Below are 15,829 nucleotides of genomic sequence, written 5' to 3' on the forward strand. Positions count from 1 at the left end.
AAATCTGCTGACTATACTAACCTTTCCTCAGCTGCCCTCCAAACCAGCTTTTTCTTCTGCCTTTCTCTTGCTCAAGTGAGTGAGATAACACCTCAGTGTACGCAGCTGTTAAAGAGATATTTTATCTATCTTAGTAAAGATAGGTAACATACACATACACACACAGAAAACTTTATAGATAGTATGTAAAACAAACGAAGGGCGTGCACAATATTTGAGAACGAAACCGAAAAAAATAAGGAAAGGGAAAACAAAACTCTGCGCAACGAATGAAAGTAGGCGGGGGCACGATGGCGCGCGGATAAGCAGCGCTGCGGGGACGCCTGCGCGAGGGGGTCACAGCCCCGGCGCGCGGCCGCCTCAGCGAGGCGGTAGAGCAACCCTGGGGGCGCCCGGAGACGCCACAGCAGGAGGGGGAGCAGCGGGCCCGGGGAGCGCCGGGAGCCGCTGGGGGAGCCGCTGGGGACGCGCAGCCGCCGCCATCCCGCCGCGCTACGCGACCGGAGCGCGACCGGAGCGCGCCCTCGCGACCGGCGGCCAATAGGGAGCCCCGACCTCACTGTGGCTGCTTTGATTGGGAGCGAGACCGCCCAATGAGGGCTGCGCGCAGTGCGCGGGGCTGCCATTGGTCGGCGGCGCGGGGCGGTGCGCAGTGCGCGGGGCTGCCATTGGTCGGCGGCGCGGGGCTGCCATTGGTCGGCGGCGCGCGGCAGGATGGCGGTGGCGGCGTTGAGCGGCGGCGACTTCTCGGACCTGCGGGAGATCAAGAAGCAGCTGCTGAGCGTGGCGGAGCGGAGCCGCGAGCGCGGCCTGCAGCACAGCGGCAAGTGGTGAGCGCCGCCCCGGCCGCCCCGCCGGCGCTCACCGCGCCGCGCTCACCGCGCCTCTCTCCCCGCAGGGCCTCCGAGCTGGCCTTCGCCCTGGACCCGCTGCCGCTGAGCGAGCTCCCGCCGCCGCCCGCGCTCACCGAGGTGCGCGTCGCGCCCGCGCCCCCGGCCCTCCCCGCTCCCGACCCGCGCCCCAAAGCCAGCGAAGCGCGGGGCCGTGCGGGGCCGCCCCGCTGCGCGCGTTTCTCTGCAGCGCGGGTGCCCGGGTGACAGCGCCCTGAGTGCGCGTTGGTAGGACCCTGCCACAGACAGTCCGCAAGCAGAACTTGGGAGTTCTGCTGTCTAGTTTTGATTTGTTCAACTTTATTAAAGATTTTAATTCACTGCAATCTGATTTAGATTCAGTTAGTTCATGTCTTCCAGTGGCTTGGCACAGTTTGTCTTCTGGAATAGCACAGTTTACTTTAAATGTTTCTGACCATTCTACTTTGAGAAGTAGGAATTAATCACAGGAAGGAATGGAGAGGCTATCAATGGGTACACCGCCGATACCTTGAGTATGAATAAATTATATTTTTACTATTCTGAACAGTTTCTTTGATATGTTTCTAACTGATAATTGACTTAAAGTGTAGCAGATTCTGAGGTCTTGGACTCTTCTTTGTCCTTGCAGGAGGATGCTCGTGACTTGGATGCCTATACACTGGCTAAATCTTACTTCGATCTGAAGGAATATGACAGGGCTGCGTATTTTCTGCGGGGCTGCAAGAGCCAGAAGGCTTACTTCTTGTATATGTACTCTAGGTACCTGGTAAGCCAGATGGGAAAAATCACTTTATCACAGAACTCATCTGCTTTCCTCCCCTCTCTCCTGTAGAAGCTGGCACACCTTAGCTTTTGGTCCCATTCCAAATGACAGTATAGAAAGGCAAATTATATGGGGGGAGGATTGTTTTTTTTTTGGTTGTTTGTTTTCTTACTGAGACAAGTAGAATTGTCTCTGGTGCTCTTGAAAACTCAGTTGAGGTGCTGCTGCTAGAGTTATAGAAGACCTAAGGAATATGCTACTGTAAAACAAGCTTGTTTTTATTCTATTTTCCACAGTCGGGAGAAAAGAAGAAAGATGATGAAACAGTGGATAGTTTGGGTAAGTCTCTGATGTCAAGGAACATAAGACAATATAGTAAAGCTTCCAGTAATGCCTCTTCAGGCAAATCATTTCAGTTGTATGACTTTCACCTTGATTCTTTGGATAATGCACTGTAACATAGTTTGCTTTCACTCTCAATATATTGGCTTGATGCAGGTTACAGATTTGCATCTTGTAGTTCTATTTTTAAAGTAGCTGATTAGACTTAAAGATTATCTTTTAAGAAGAGAAGAATAACCAGAGGGTGGTAAGCTTTCAGTGCTAGACTCTGAATTAAGCCTTGACTTCACAATTATTGTGGTAAGAACCTTGGTTGAAAGCTATTTGACCTTGTCTTCATGCAGGACCTCTGGAAAAAGGGCAGGTGAAAAACGAAGCTCTACGAGAATTAAGAGTAGAGCTTAGTAAGAAACACAAAGCACGAGAACTGGACGGATTTGGCCTTTATTTGTAAGTGTTTTCATATATTTCTAATGTACTCATGTACACTTATATGGGTACACAGAGTATATGCCTCTGATAATTTGGTAACTTTTTCTCTAGGTATGGTGTTGTGCTGCGGAAGCTGGATCTGGTGAAAGAAGCCATAGATGTATTTGTGGAAGCTGCTCACGTCTTACCTTTGCACTGGGGAGCCTGGCTCGAGCTTTGCAACTTGATCACAGATAAAGAGATGGTAAAAACTGGGAAATATCAGGACGTGTTGATGAATGAGTCTAACATGATTCAGTAACTAAGAGATTAGTTGTCATGAGATTAGTGCCACATACTGCCTTATTCTTCTGCGAGACTCTGTCAGGCGAAGCAACCCAAACAGTAAATTTGTTGTTGAATTGTATTTTTCTGTAATTATTTGCCATGCTGTAGTCTGAGAATCTTTATTGCAGCCAGGGCTAACTTCTCATTCACCCATGAGAATGGCTACTTCACACATTTTGAAATAGTTGTCAGATATTTATTGCCATGTAAGTGGGATCTTTATTAGATCTCTTTTTTTCTTATTAACATATCTGGTTCTGGTTTCACAGTTGCTAATTAGTTTTGTTGGTGGCCTGAAATTATATATAAAAATGCTATTGGTAACGTTTTTGAATGATTGAAAGTTTGTGGTTTTGTTGACACTATTGTGTCTATATTAATGATACTAATCCTTTGGTAAACAGCCATTCAACCAAATAAGCTTTTAATAAGGCTGTTCTTTCATTATTAGCAAGTGCAGTGTAGTAGGCTTGAATCTGTATTGAGAAAAAATTTTATCTGGAGACCTTGTATTTCCACTGTACATGATTTGGAGAGTTTACTTTGAACTAGCTGTAATGTTCTATTTTGTGGCTTAGATCCTTATTAGTCATAGGTAATTAGTAAGTAGAGTGCATCTCTGAGTTTAGTTTCATCCTGAGACAATATAGTTTACATTCTCTGATATAATTTCTTGATGTGAAACAAAATAGGATAGTTGGGGTAATTGAGAAGTTCACTTCAGAAGTGTAGTTCTCATCCAAACTAAAATATATATATATAGAGAGAGAGAGAGAGAGAGATGTGCCATTTGTCAAATACAAGCCACACATATTAAATGAGGGAGTGTATCAAATAACTGAACTTAGATACAGAAAATTAGAAGATTTTTTTTTCTTTATGCATGGGACTGATGTGACCACTCCAGGAATTCTCACTCGATTCTGGCTGGTAGAATACTTTAAAAAGCAGTGATGGTACAGAAGAGAGTCTTATGGATTTGTGGAAAAAGAGGAAAGTATTTCTGATGAGATTACTTGCAGTTGTATTCATTTGGCACAACACAAATACCAACAATTTATTTATTTGTTTATATTCAAATATGTAAGAAAAATAACATATTTTGAAGGCCATTTGAATTTAGTGGAGAAGTAAGGCCAGTAGCAGAAGCAGAAGACAAATGCTCTCATATATGAAAAAGAAGATCATTTCTTTTTTTCAGTAGTTGTTGAAATTACAGAAGAATTGCAGTCATTCTGTTTGGTCAGTCACAGGAGCACAGAGGGAGTGACTGAATGTGATTCATATTGTACTGTTTTTCAGACCAGCTGTCTTAATGCTTCTTTCTTGTTTCAATATTCTTAATTTATAGGCATCACTTTGTCTAGTGGAAGAACCTGATATTCTTGGTGTTAATGCAGCTCTTTCATAGTTGGTATTATGGCCTAAGAAAAAGATTACAGGAAAGTCTCCTATCTCAAGACCATCTACAAGACCATAGGAGGGAAGATAATGGATTCTTTGCCACACATGGCTCTTAGAATACTACTGATTGTCATCTCTTCTTTGGTTCTTGCTAGTTGAAGTTCCTGTCCTTACCGGATACATGGATGAAAGAGTTCTTTCTTGCGCACATTTATACAGAGCTGCAGCTGATAGAGGAGGCTTTGCAGAAGTATCAGAGTCTCATTGATGCAGGATTTTCTAAAAGCACTTACATCATCTCTCAGATTGCAGTTGCCTACCACAACATCCGAGGTCAGTGATGCTTACTAGCAGGACCGAGCCGTTTGATGCAGACTTAGCAATTGTAGGTTTTGTTCTCACATCTGCTTTTCCTTGTTCAGATATTGACAAAGCTTTATCCATCTTTAACGAGCTAAGAAAACAAGACCCTTACAGAATAGAAAACATGGACACTTTCTCCAACTTGCTGTATGTTAGGGTAAGCACCTTTTATGTTGCCTATGGTATGTTGCATATCATACTAGTATTTATCAGAGGTTCTGTACCCATTGGCAAAGCAGCTGTTACGTAACCTCTCTGAAGATAGGCTTTCAGCCTTTTTCTGCCCCTTACCACTCCATTGAATAGGTGCCAGATGTGTGTTGCCAACCCCCTAGATTTTCGTCTACCAGAAAGTGTAATGTGCTTTTCCCTCACCAGTTTCATTTTTGTTTTACTAGAGCATGAAGCCTGAATTAAGCTACCTCGCTCACAATCTCTGTGAGATAGACAAGTATCGTGTTGAGACCTGCTGTGTAATTGGTGAGAACCAGTTCTATTACTTGTTCTTATGCTGTCTGCAGACTGTGGAAGTCTTAATAATTCTTACGAAAGGATCCACCAGCAAGGGTGTAGAAATCAATTTGTGAGTGTGGTCTCACACAGCCTTAAAATGCAGGCAAAATGACAGAGTAGCCCTTTCCATCTTCTCTCTGAAAAAGCCACTTTCAAGATCCTCAATGCAAAGAGGAGTTGAAGAAAACCTTACTAAGACCCATGTAGTGCATAATCCCTTCATTTGTAGTCCTGACACTCCAAAAGAAATAGTTCTGTATCAGGTCTGGGAAATTCATTTATTAGATCATGAAATAGGCTTTCAAGGCAAGGGATGGAATCTGAATTGGTTCATGCTGCTGGAAAAGGATTTGAACAGAACAATGGAGAACAGACAGCTATTTTAAGTTAAAAGGTAGTAAATAATGCCTCTTCCATGAGTTTCTTATCTCTCTGCTGTGTTTTGTGTTTTAAATTTATGGGTTTTTTTTGTTTTGTTTTTGTTGTTGTTTTTTTGCTTTAGGAAATTATTATAGCTTACGCTCTCAGCATGAAAAAGCAGCACTTTATTTCCAGAGAGCCTTGAAACTAAATCCTCGATATCTGGGAGCCTGGACACTTATGGGACATGAGTATATGGAAATGAAGAACACATCTGCAGCTATTCAAGCTTATAGGTATCTCTTATGCATCCCACAAAATAACATTGAGGTCTGCATACACAAGGATTGGATTAATATCTACTATATTTCCTTGTTAGTCTTTTGCTGAATTTTGTCCTCGTCTGGATCGCTCCCTGATTAGTGTGTTTCTTTTTCTTCAACAGACATGCAATAGAGGTGAACAAAAGGGACTACAGAGCATGGTATGGCTTGGGGCAAACCTATGAAATCCTCAAAATGCCGTTTTACTGTCTCTATTACTACCGACGGGCCCACCAGCTCAGGTAGAGTTAAGAACATGGCCAAATTTCTTGGAGTTCACTGTGAACTGCTTGCTGCCTGCTAAGAAAATTATATGCAGGAAATAAGTTGGGCAAAAGGGGCAAAATCATCAACTCCATGATTTGTGCAGTCTCACTATGCTAAATTCTTTCAGTTGTATTTGCTACCCTTAGCAAAGGCTTTGTCAGTTAAATACTGAGGAGTGCTGGTCAGGAGTCTAGGTGAGATTTCATGTAAGAGAGAAGATGAAGGACTGGCCAGATACTGTCTGGGTTGGCTGTTCATTAAACTACATTTAGGAATTGTTTTTTTACAGACCCAATGATTCCCGTATGCTAGTTGCTCTAGGAGAATGCTATGAGAAACTCAACCAGTTGGTGGAAGCCAAAAAGGTAAGTGAGCGCTAAAATACACAGTAAGATAGGCTGGATGTTAGAATGTCTTCCAGGACGCTAGGTGGAGTTGCAGTAAAATTGTGTGGCCAGCACTGCCAGAACTGTCCCTTGGAGAGTGACAGAGATGAACCTTTGAGTAGCTGTTGATAGTTATTGCAGTCCTGAACCTAGACTCAGAATGTAAGGAAATGCATACAGTATGTTGTTGGGGACTTATTTAAACTGCTCCTGTTGCAATAACAATTGAATAGTTCTGCCTCAATATATCTGGAGCAGCTGGCAAAAAGAGTTGTCTACAGATTGTATATTGAAGAGATTTCTGGAGATGTTCTGGTTCAAGTCCCTGGCTAAAGCAGGGTCACCTAGGGCATGTTGCACCGGACTGCATCCTGGCAGGTTTTGAGTATCTCCAGAAAAGTAGACTCTATAACCTTTCTGACAACTTGTTCCAGGACTGTGTCACCCTCACAGTCAACAAATTTTTCCTCAAATTCAGGCAGAACCTCCTTGTGTTTCAGTTTGTGCCTGTTGCCTCTTGTCCCGTTGCTGGGCATCACTGAAAATAGTCTGGCCCCATTCTCTTGACACTCTTCCTTAAGGTATTTATACACATTGATAAGATCACCTCTTAGTCTTCTCCAGGCTAAACTAGCCCAGTTCTCTCAGTCTTTCTTCACAGGGAAGATGCTGCAGTCTCCAAATCATCTTTGTAATCATGCCCTGGACTTGTCCCTTTCTTGCAGAGCTGTGTAATTCTCATTTTGTATCATGCTTGCATGAGAGTTGTGAGCTGGAGTCAGTTTTGTCTGGTGCTTGACTGACTTCTTTTTTTTCCCTTGGCAGTGCTATTGGAGAGCCTATGCTGTTGGTGATGTGGAGAAAATGGCATTGGTGAAACTGGCAAAGTGAGTATATAGTAGCATTGAATCGTCAAGATTGTATTAAGTGAAGTTAAAGCACTATGATGCCTATTGGTGAAATAATAAATGGAAAATGAGTGGAATTGCTTTTAGGCAATATTTACTTTCTGAGCAACGTAGTAATGTAGCCTTCTTAGAGGACTGTGGTAACCACTGTTACTGCACTACTAGTGCTAGTAACCTAGTGTCCAGCCTTAGCTTTAGGTTTCCCTCAGGATAGTTAGAGAGGGAGTCATAGGATAGTGTATATTGGAAGGAACCTCTAAAACTAGGAATGATTTTGGCGGGCACTGGCAGCACTTCTGAGAGCTACTCAGAAAGAAGTACATGATGCTGGATATTATATGAGGTAATATATTGGTTTTATCAAATGTATGGATGCAACATGGGAGAAGGGTTTAACTTGCAATAAATGTGAGGACTTCAATTTTAGTACCAACTTTTGTTGAGGAAGAAGTAATATAATGGGAAAAAAAATAAAAAAAACAAGGGGGCAAGCGAAAGGTGAAGCTGCTATACAAAGATTTTGGCATATAAAAGGGGAAGAAGGAGCACTGGAGGAAATAGAATAAGATAGAGAAGGTCCGTTTAGAAAAGAAAATGCAATAGAATAGGTAAAGGTCCCTGTTTTGACTATATCTGCAGCTGCTTCTAGCATTTAGCATCTGACTGGCCTTATGCTGGTAAACTATTTCCTGAAGTGCAGGACATGGCAACTGTCTTGCAAATTATAAAGGGAAAGGCTTGACTAGTTTAGGTCAGGTTTAATAGGTACCTTCTCATAGACCAAGAAGATCTAGGAGTTCCTGCTCTAGGCAACTTTCACAATGTCCTTTTATTACAGTGACTCATCTTTTTTTTCTTTTCTAGGCTGCATGAACAGCTGAATGAATCTGAACAGGCTGCTCAGTGCTATATCAAATACATCCAGGATATCTATTCCTGTGGGGTAAGACTATCTTAGGAATAGAAGTGAGAAATAAACATGATGTAGAATTACTTTGGAAGGTATTCAAAGATGATATTTCCCCCCTGATCTTGTAGGAGATAGTAGAGCACCTGGAGGTCAGTACTGCCTTCCGTTACCTGGCCCAGTACTACTTCAAGTGTAAACTCTGGGATGAAGCCTCAGCCTGTGCTCAGAAATGCTGTGCATTCAATGATGTAAGTAGTCGCACACTTCCCAGTGCTTCCTTCTTAGGGGATTTCTGTCATTGATCTTGGCTCCTCTCAGAGTAGGCAGAAACTATTGTTGAAGGAATGATAGCTGTTTGCCGTGACTGACTAAGGTGGGGGAATACAGCATAGGTAGTAAAACTGAGCCATGTCATACTGGATTCATGTTGACTAAGTAAAAGCATTTGAGACTCCTGGGGGAAGTCTCAAGATTGTAGAAAATCTTGGGGGTGAAGAAGGGCCTAATGGTCACAAGGCAGCTTGTATTGTACTAGTATTAATGTGAGCTCATGTTTCTGATTTTGTTTGTATGTATACAATGCAGAGGATGTAATAGTACTTATTTTCTGTATGTGACTCAGTATCACAAGATCTTCTGAAGGTGTAAGTGAACTGGTTGGATTTTTAACTTCAGACTAGCAGGGGACTCAGTAGTCATGAGTTCAAGGTGTTTGGCTTATACTTAACAAAGATGTCTGGAACTTGAAAGAGAAGAACTAGAATTTGGTTTATTTGAAATTTACCCAGTCTACTTTTTGATGAAATATTTGGACACTCTTGATGATTTCTAGTACCATTTTAACCTGAAATATCAAAGTAATGTGGAAATGAAGTAAACAAATGAAGTAAGGGCTATTTAATAAAAGCTTGACATATCTTACTATTCTTGTTAAATAGCAGGAAAAAGAAGAGAATACTTTTAATATCTTATAGTCTTGCAGAGTGCCATACTACTGTAGCTTACATTGCTTGTGTATGGAATTTGACTCAGAAATCATCCATTCATGGAAAATGGACTTGTACTTCAACTCATGTAACATAGCTTTTTTTTCTTCTTTTCTTTTTTTTTTATTTAATAAATTGTTTTCAGACTAGAGAAGAAGGGAAGGCTCTGCTGCGGCAGATTTTACAACTTCGCAACCAAGGAGAAACTTCGTCCACGGAAATCGCTACTCCCTTTTTCCTTCCTGCTTCACTGTCAGCCAACAACACTCCCACACGTCGTGTGTCTCCACTCAATCTGTCTTCTGTTACACCATGAACAATGCTGATACCTCTAACCAATCTATGCACTGAATATGGCATTGTAGATGGGACTTGTTCCTGTTACTGCAACTATTTTTTTTTCCGGTGAAGTCTTTTCATTCAGTGCTACCTTGACTTGGAGAGTATGGATTATTATAGTCTGCAGGTGTGTCCAAACAGGAAAGGTGCAGCCTACATGAAAGTGCCTATGCTGAGACGTCAGAATCTGCTGTACATCTCACCAGATCATTCCAGTCAGAGGGCATACCTGTTTCAATACGTATGATTACTCATAACTGAGAGTGGGAAAGAGCTTGTCTGCTTGAGTTAAAACATGTTTGAAGTTTGCTGATTCTACTCTGTTATCTCTGGCTTTACTGAACTTCTTTGGAGGACCTCTCATGGTGGTATTGCTGCCAACATCAGAAACTGTTACCTGCCTTGGCTGCTTATGGACTTTTATCTGTGTTCAACTACATGGATGATGTTCCATTAGAACAGGATGGGGTACTTAGATCTGCCCTAGGCTATGTGGGGGGAAAATGGAATTCAGAGATGGAACATGTCAGGAATTTCAAATATCCACAGATGACAGCTGATTGTTGTTCAATCTGTGGTTCTGACATATTTTGACTTTGGGTAGAAAAGCAGTCAGTAGGATAATATAATTAAAAAAAAAAGTTTCTGTCCTTGGGCTTTTTTTATGCTGCAACTTTCATGTATACTGTAGCAAATGAAATTGGGTGAAGCAGGAGGGACTCATTTGCTATGGATTATTCCAGGTCTGGTGGACTGTAGGATACAGATTTCTTCCATCCCAGTCTGCTGGGCGCAAGATGTTGCCTACATCTGGCCAATGCTGAGGAAGTGTGAGTTATAGTGATGCACGCATGGACTGCACGTTGGCCACGAACAGACAAGAGGACGGTGCTTTTACAGGCACTCGGATGAAACTTGGATGAACTGCAGAAATGGCATGATCCTGTTCGTGCTTGCTGACAAAACAGGCTTAAAGTTTGCTAGAGGAACATGGGTATGCTCTTAGTGATGCTCACGCTCTCTAGTCTCGGACCAGGACTATAAGTCTTTCCAGCATCCATATCTGGACTCTAAACATTCATATGAAAGAAATGCTTCCAGAATAGGAAGCATGCTCATACAGGAAATAGGGTTTAACAGAGGTATAGAATATGCTGTGGTGATTAAGCACAATGCTTGGCCAGGCAGAGACTCCTGACCAGCAGCCTGCTTACTCGCATTTGTCTGCTTTTATTCTCTCCCTCACTTCCCTTTTACCATACTTGTTTCTCCCTGATCCAGCTGTAGCGCTTTCTTCTAAGACAGATTCTAAACATTCTGTGATAGATTTTATGTGGTCCTACAATCCTCTTCAGACTTCTCACAGCAAATTTGCTCTTTCCTTTAAGACACTTTCTAATATCCCATGACAGCATTACTGGTTTCAAAGCTTCTGCTTAAATCTCTTCAAAGTTACATCTGAGTCCTTCCTTTAACGGCTCTTGAACATGTCTTAAGGGTTCTTGTGGGTGGTGCTGTCTCAGTTACCTGCTGTTACCAATCGATGTTTATCACCTTGTCTTTTATGTTGCATAGCAGTTAACCAGACATCCTTACACATATTTTTTGTCTGTTCAGTTTCCCTAAGGTAATGGAAGAATAGAAGTCAACAGCTTTGCCGACTTTGATTTGAATTATCTTGCTCATTGACAGGTAGGGCCCTTCAAACAGCATCATGTTTGGGCTTTGCCTCCTAGGAGGAATGTGATTTTGTTTTGAGCAGAGACATGTGAAGAAACACCACCAATTTGGGGGTAGTATTATGTTGATTTATGACCTTCAGTTTGATTTAAACCAATGCTCTCAGTTCTATTCAGTTTCATCTTGTAAACTGGATACAGCTTGAAACTATTTCTAGAAGTCCTTGAGTTTTCTATAAATGACTGGTAATGAGCAGTTATGAATAATCTGCTAATGTTCTTTTCTAAGCAAATTCTAGTTTCCTCAGGTGTATCTAATAGCTGAATCTCCTATTTAGTCTGCAATTGTGTAAAGATTTCCTCAGGAGGAAATGTTCCAAATTTTAACTGGACATCTTTTAAGGATTACTCAAACTGTGGTGTTTTTAAAGGTCCTGTATTAAATTTGATAGCTGGGTATCACTGCAGGAGATAGTCTATAAGAACTGTGTTCACCAGATTTAAATAGCAGAACTGCTTTCACCTGATGCGCTGTACCTTGCCTGCTGAGTTTCTGAAAGGCCTTAATTGTCAGGAAAGTAAGTGGAATTTGGAGGGCAGCTTTTCTATCTACTCTAAATACCTATCTGTAAAAGATGCTTTAGGGTTCAACAATTGTGACTGTTAGGTTTTTGGGATGCACTGAAACCCAGGAAGCATTACAAGTTCATTTTTTCTCTCTTACCTTAAGCACTGGCCCTTAATGCTGAGTTCAGAAACTTGCATTTAGTGAAGGTGTGCTGACTGACGTGCCGCTTTGCATGTCTGTTGCTGTCTGCCAGCTCCGAAAGTGTGATGGGTACACTTTATTAAGAGTAAGGAGATACTACACAGAAGTAGAGATTACCTACATCTTAAGACTGAAGATGGAATGGGTTCCGGTTTTGGAATGTGACCTATTAGTATATTTAGAACCATAAACCAGCTAACTAGTTTTTTGAATGCACTAGTACATACATTAAAGAAGATTGTCACATCTTGTTACAAACCTCAATGAGCTATAAAAACATCAGTAGTTTGTAATAACAATTAGTGATCACTATAATGGTGATCTATTCTGTCTCTTCTAGTAAACTTGCAAGCTTTACATTTATTATAAATAATTCTTAAATGTATGAAAGCATCCTAATGGAGGAGGCATAGAAAAACAGTGGTCAAAATCCTAGTATTTTCTAGGAGCAGTCTTACTGCAGAGAACTGTTAATATTGGCCCCTTAATGATTTGTTGTATGGGGAAAAAGTTCTGTTTTATATTCATAGATCTCTTTAAAGATGATACAGGTTTTAACATGAATTTCATTTACAGATTAATATTTTAATAAGCTTTGGTTTCTAAACAGATACAAGTATTCTCCAGTACTTACTTACAGTTTTCCTTCTATGTTACTTCTATCCAGTTTCAGTTATAATACTTCATTATTCGTTATTCACTCTCCTAGAGTCCAGCTGTATTTATACACTTCCTCAAAAGGATGTTGCCGAAACCAGAAATACTATCAATAGGTCTGACTAGTTCTCTCCAAGCTCTTGTCCTCTCATATTCTCTTCTCCTTGTGTAATATAGTAACCAAAATTTGACTTTTATTTAGGGAATCTTTGTTAGAGTTAATTCAGCTGTTGCTGTGTTGTGCAGCATGTACGCAGCGTGCAGGAGGCTGCGGACATCCATCCTGTGATCGCAACACCCTCCATCGAGGGTGGCTGCGGCACTGGCCCTTGCACCCTGTCCCCGTTGCTGGAGCACCCTGGGGCTCGGCAGGCCCGGGGGCCCTGAGCTGCAGGAGCGGCAAGGGCCTGCGGGACCGGGCCGCCCTCGTGTCCCCGGGCCGCCCTCGTGTCCCCGGGCCGCCCTCGTGCTCGGGATGCCCTCGCGCCCTGGGCACCTCCTTGTGCTCCAGCGGCCCCGCTGTCCCCGGGCCGCGCTCTTGGCCCTGGACGCGGCCCCCCGGCGGCTCCGCGCTGGCCGGGGCCGGCGTCGCCCGGGCCTCGGCCGCCTCCTCGGGGCGGCGCGCGGCGTTGCCATGGCGCCGAGCGCGGCGCTGCAGCAGGGGCGGCGCCTCCGCAGCCCCCGGCCCGGCAGCGCAAGGCTCCGCCGCGGGGAGGCGGCGGGGCGGCGCGCCCGCCCTCGGCAGCGGCGCTGGAGCGGCCGCTGCAGCGGGAAGATGGATGCGGCCCGCCCGGCCCTCGCCCTCGGCATCCTCCTCTGGCCGCGGCACGGTGAGCGGCAACGCCCGCGGCAGCGCCCGGCGGCCGGGGCCGGGGCGAGGGCGGCGCGGGCGCGGGGCCCGAGCGGGGCCGGGGGGTGATGGGGCCGGGGCGAGCGGCCGGGCAGGGCCCAGAGACGGGGATGGAGCCGGGTCGGCGCCGCGATGGAGCCGGGGTCGGCGCTGCGGCGGAGCGCAGAGGTGTGGCCGCAGGACACCGTTGCCCGCCCGCCACCTTTGTCCCGCTCCGCCGCGGTGCCCCCCGGCGGCGGCGGCTCCGTGCGCGGGGCCGGGAGGGCAGCGGCGCCGCAGGGAGCAGCAGGGGCCGGGGGGACAGCGAGGGCCGGGGGAGGGCTCCTCCCGCGCCACCCTTTGTAGCGGCCGCGTCTGCCGGCGCGGCCCGGGGTGGCCATCCCGAGGCTTCGGATCCACTCTCCTCGTTTCCTTATGGCTGCTCTGTGCAGGCCTGCACCACGCGTGAGCTGGCTTGTCACCGTGGATGCTCATTTGGAGCCTGTCCGTGTTTCCTTCTGCAAATACAAACGTATAAAAGACACTGAGTGCACCTTCTGGGTAGGGAATGCAAAGACATATACATTTTAAAGGGTTATCTTGATCCCTCCTGAGAGCATTTGCCTCTGGTGATGCCCTGTGCAGCTCTGCACGGTGACGTGTTGGATTCCCGTTGGATTCCCAGCACTGCTCGTTGCACCATGGGCAGTGCCTGCCTGGTCCCGAATCCAGACAGCCCATCAGCAGAGAGTTTGGTCTGTTCCTGACCATAACGCTGTATTTGATGCTTCTGCCCCTGTTTGGGTTTTGTTTGTCGGTCTGGGCTGGTGTTTGGTATGTGATTTCAAGTACAGGCTTGCTGCAAGCACATGCTTTGCTGCTCCTGTTCAGGTCTAGATTCCTGCTCAGGTGAGGAGAATCTGGATGGTTGGAATGGGTTCCCGGACGGTCGTGGTCCTGGTGCATCCTGGGGTGGCAGCTGTGGTTTGCAGAAGCTGCTGGGTACAGGGTGCTGGCAGAGCACGCTGGACCAAATGGAGGTGATGGAGCTAGCGGGACTGGGACCCTTCACACTTGTGAGCAGGGTGGAGGAAAGGGGCTGGGGGCGGCTGTGCCGCAGGAGGCACGTGGCCGAGGTGGCCCCGGGGGCTGAGCGGGGGTTGCTGCGGCTCTCGGTGCCCAAAGAGCTGGGGATGAGGGGAGGGTGGTGGACGTGGCAGCCCTGCAGAGCTGCTCGTCTCGGACTGACGACAGCATGTGGCGTGCCTGAGGAAGGGGATGTGAGCCTGGCCGTGGGGCGGGTTTGACCCCGTCCTTATGCAGCGCCCACCCCAGTCCCATCCTCAGCGCTAGGTGCTGCAAACACTGGTGCACTGCCCAGCCTCCTGCTGAGGGAGTCCTCCCTGTCCTCCCTCAGTGGCCTTTGTAGTCCTGCTCCTCCCACTAGCTACTTCTAACTAAAAACCCTTTGAATAAGACCTTAGGTGTCCTGCTTCCTAGGGATGTAATGTACCGAATGGAGAGATTTAACCATATGTTAAAGAGGTGATTGCCTCTTGTCTTTATAAATGTATGCTGGGATCTGGCTGACCTTTTCTTATCAAGACTTTAATTTAGCTGGAAAAATTCTGTGTAATTTTGCTGTCAATACAAAGGAAGGTGAGTTGGGGGTGTTCAAGCAGGAAAATGCTATGAATCGTAATTGGCAACATGATGCCCAGAATCCTTTTCAGTTTTTCCTTCCAGTTTTGATTTCTATTTATCTATTTGATAAACAATTGATATAATCATTTAAAAAATAATGAAAATACCCTTCTGACCATGAAAAGGTATTGTCATAAGGTGGGTATAAGTCGGGTGTAGCATCAGTGAAGTCGGTGCTAACTTGAGTCCCAAAGCTCTTGTGCCATAGAGGGGTTGGTCTCACAGCGTTTGCCGGTCAGAGGACCTGGGCCTTCGACAGAGCACTGCAGTCCAGTGAGTCTGCTATGGGGTGGAAGAGAACATGTCCTCACCCCCAAAACATGCCCTGCAGCACACGCTGGCCGCTCCTGCCTCTGCACTCTTCAGCAGATGCTGCAGAGTTGCTTTTTGCCTCTCTCCGCTTCTCACAGAGCGTTTGCCTTGGAACTGAACATCATAAGCCCTTTCCCCAAGTACAGGAGGAAGCAGAAAGTCACAGGCAGGAAAATAGGAAACCGTGAGCAGACGACTTGGCAAATAAGCCCAGATTTCAGCTTGATACTGGGGGACTATTTCTGATAGATGGATGGAATAATCTGATGTCGATTCAGTGTTGGTGCAAACAGCAGACCAAATCCAGAGGGCCTAGCTGCAGCAACAAACCATTTTTCTACTATTGTGACCTACAGAGCTGAGGAGTTGCCAGCAGTGAGATCG

General features: G+C 45.2%; 1 protein-coding gene across 1 annotated transcript; it reads left to right on the plus strand.

Moving 5' to 3' along the window:
• Nucleotides 1-712: 712 nt before the first annotated feature.
• CDC23 (cell division cycle 23) lies at nucleotides 713-10,145 on the plus strand. Its single transcript, XM_088521575.1, has 16 exons — nucleotides 713-830; nucleotides 899-971; nucleotides 1,501-1,638; nucleotides 1,932-1,974; nucleotides 2,322-2,427; nucleotides 2,521-2,653; nucleotides 4,296-4,473; nucleotides 4,563-4,660; nucleotides 4,902-4,983; nucleotides 5,519-5,672; nucleotides 5,822-5,941; nucleotides 6,256-6,331; nucleotides 7,178-7,239; nucleotides 8,125-8,203; nucleotides 8,299-8,418; nucleotides 9,302-10,145. Exons 1-16 carry the CDS (start codon nucleotides 715-717, stop codon nucleotides 9,470-9,472), a joined length of 1,749 nt encoding a protein of 582 aa, XP_088377701.1. The 5' UTR covers nucleotides 713-714; the 3' UTR covers nucleotides 9,473-10,145.
• The last annotated feature ends 5,684 nt before the right edge of the window (nucleotides 10,146-15,829 follow it).

The sequence above is a fragment of the Tinamus guttatus genome, unplaced genomic scaffold (genome assembly GCF_059628265.1).
Source record: "Tinamus guttatus ecotype Peru unplaced genomic scaffold, ASM5962826v1 Tinamus_guttatus_pri_ptg000007l, whole genome shotgun sequence".
Taxonomy (NCBI): domain Eukaryota; kingdom Metazoa; phylum Chordata; class Aves; order Tinamiformes; family Tinamidae; genus Tinamus; species Tinamus guttatus.

What these genes read in the sequence shown, in the direction of transcription:
- CDC23 (XM_088521575.1), top strand. Translation starts at nt 715, where the DNA reads ATGGCGGTGGCGGCGTTGAGCGGCGGCGACTTCTCGGACCTGCGGGAG. An exon ending in ATATGTACTCTAGGTACCTG is followed by an intron (nt 1,639 to 1,931) that starts GTAAGCCAGATG and finishes TATTTTCCACAG; the next exon opens with TCGGGAGAAAAGAAGAAAGA. An exon ending in GCAGCTATTCAAGCTTATAG is followed by an intron (nt 5,673 to 5,821) that starts GTATCTCTTATG and finishes TTTCTTCAACAG; the next exon opens with ACATGCAATAGAGGTGAACA.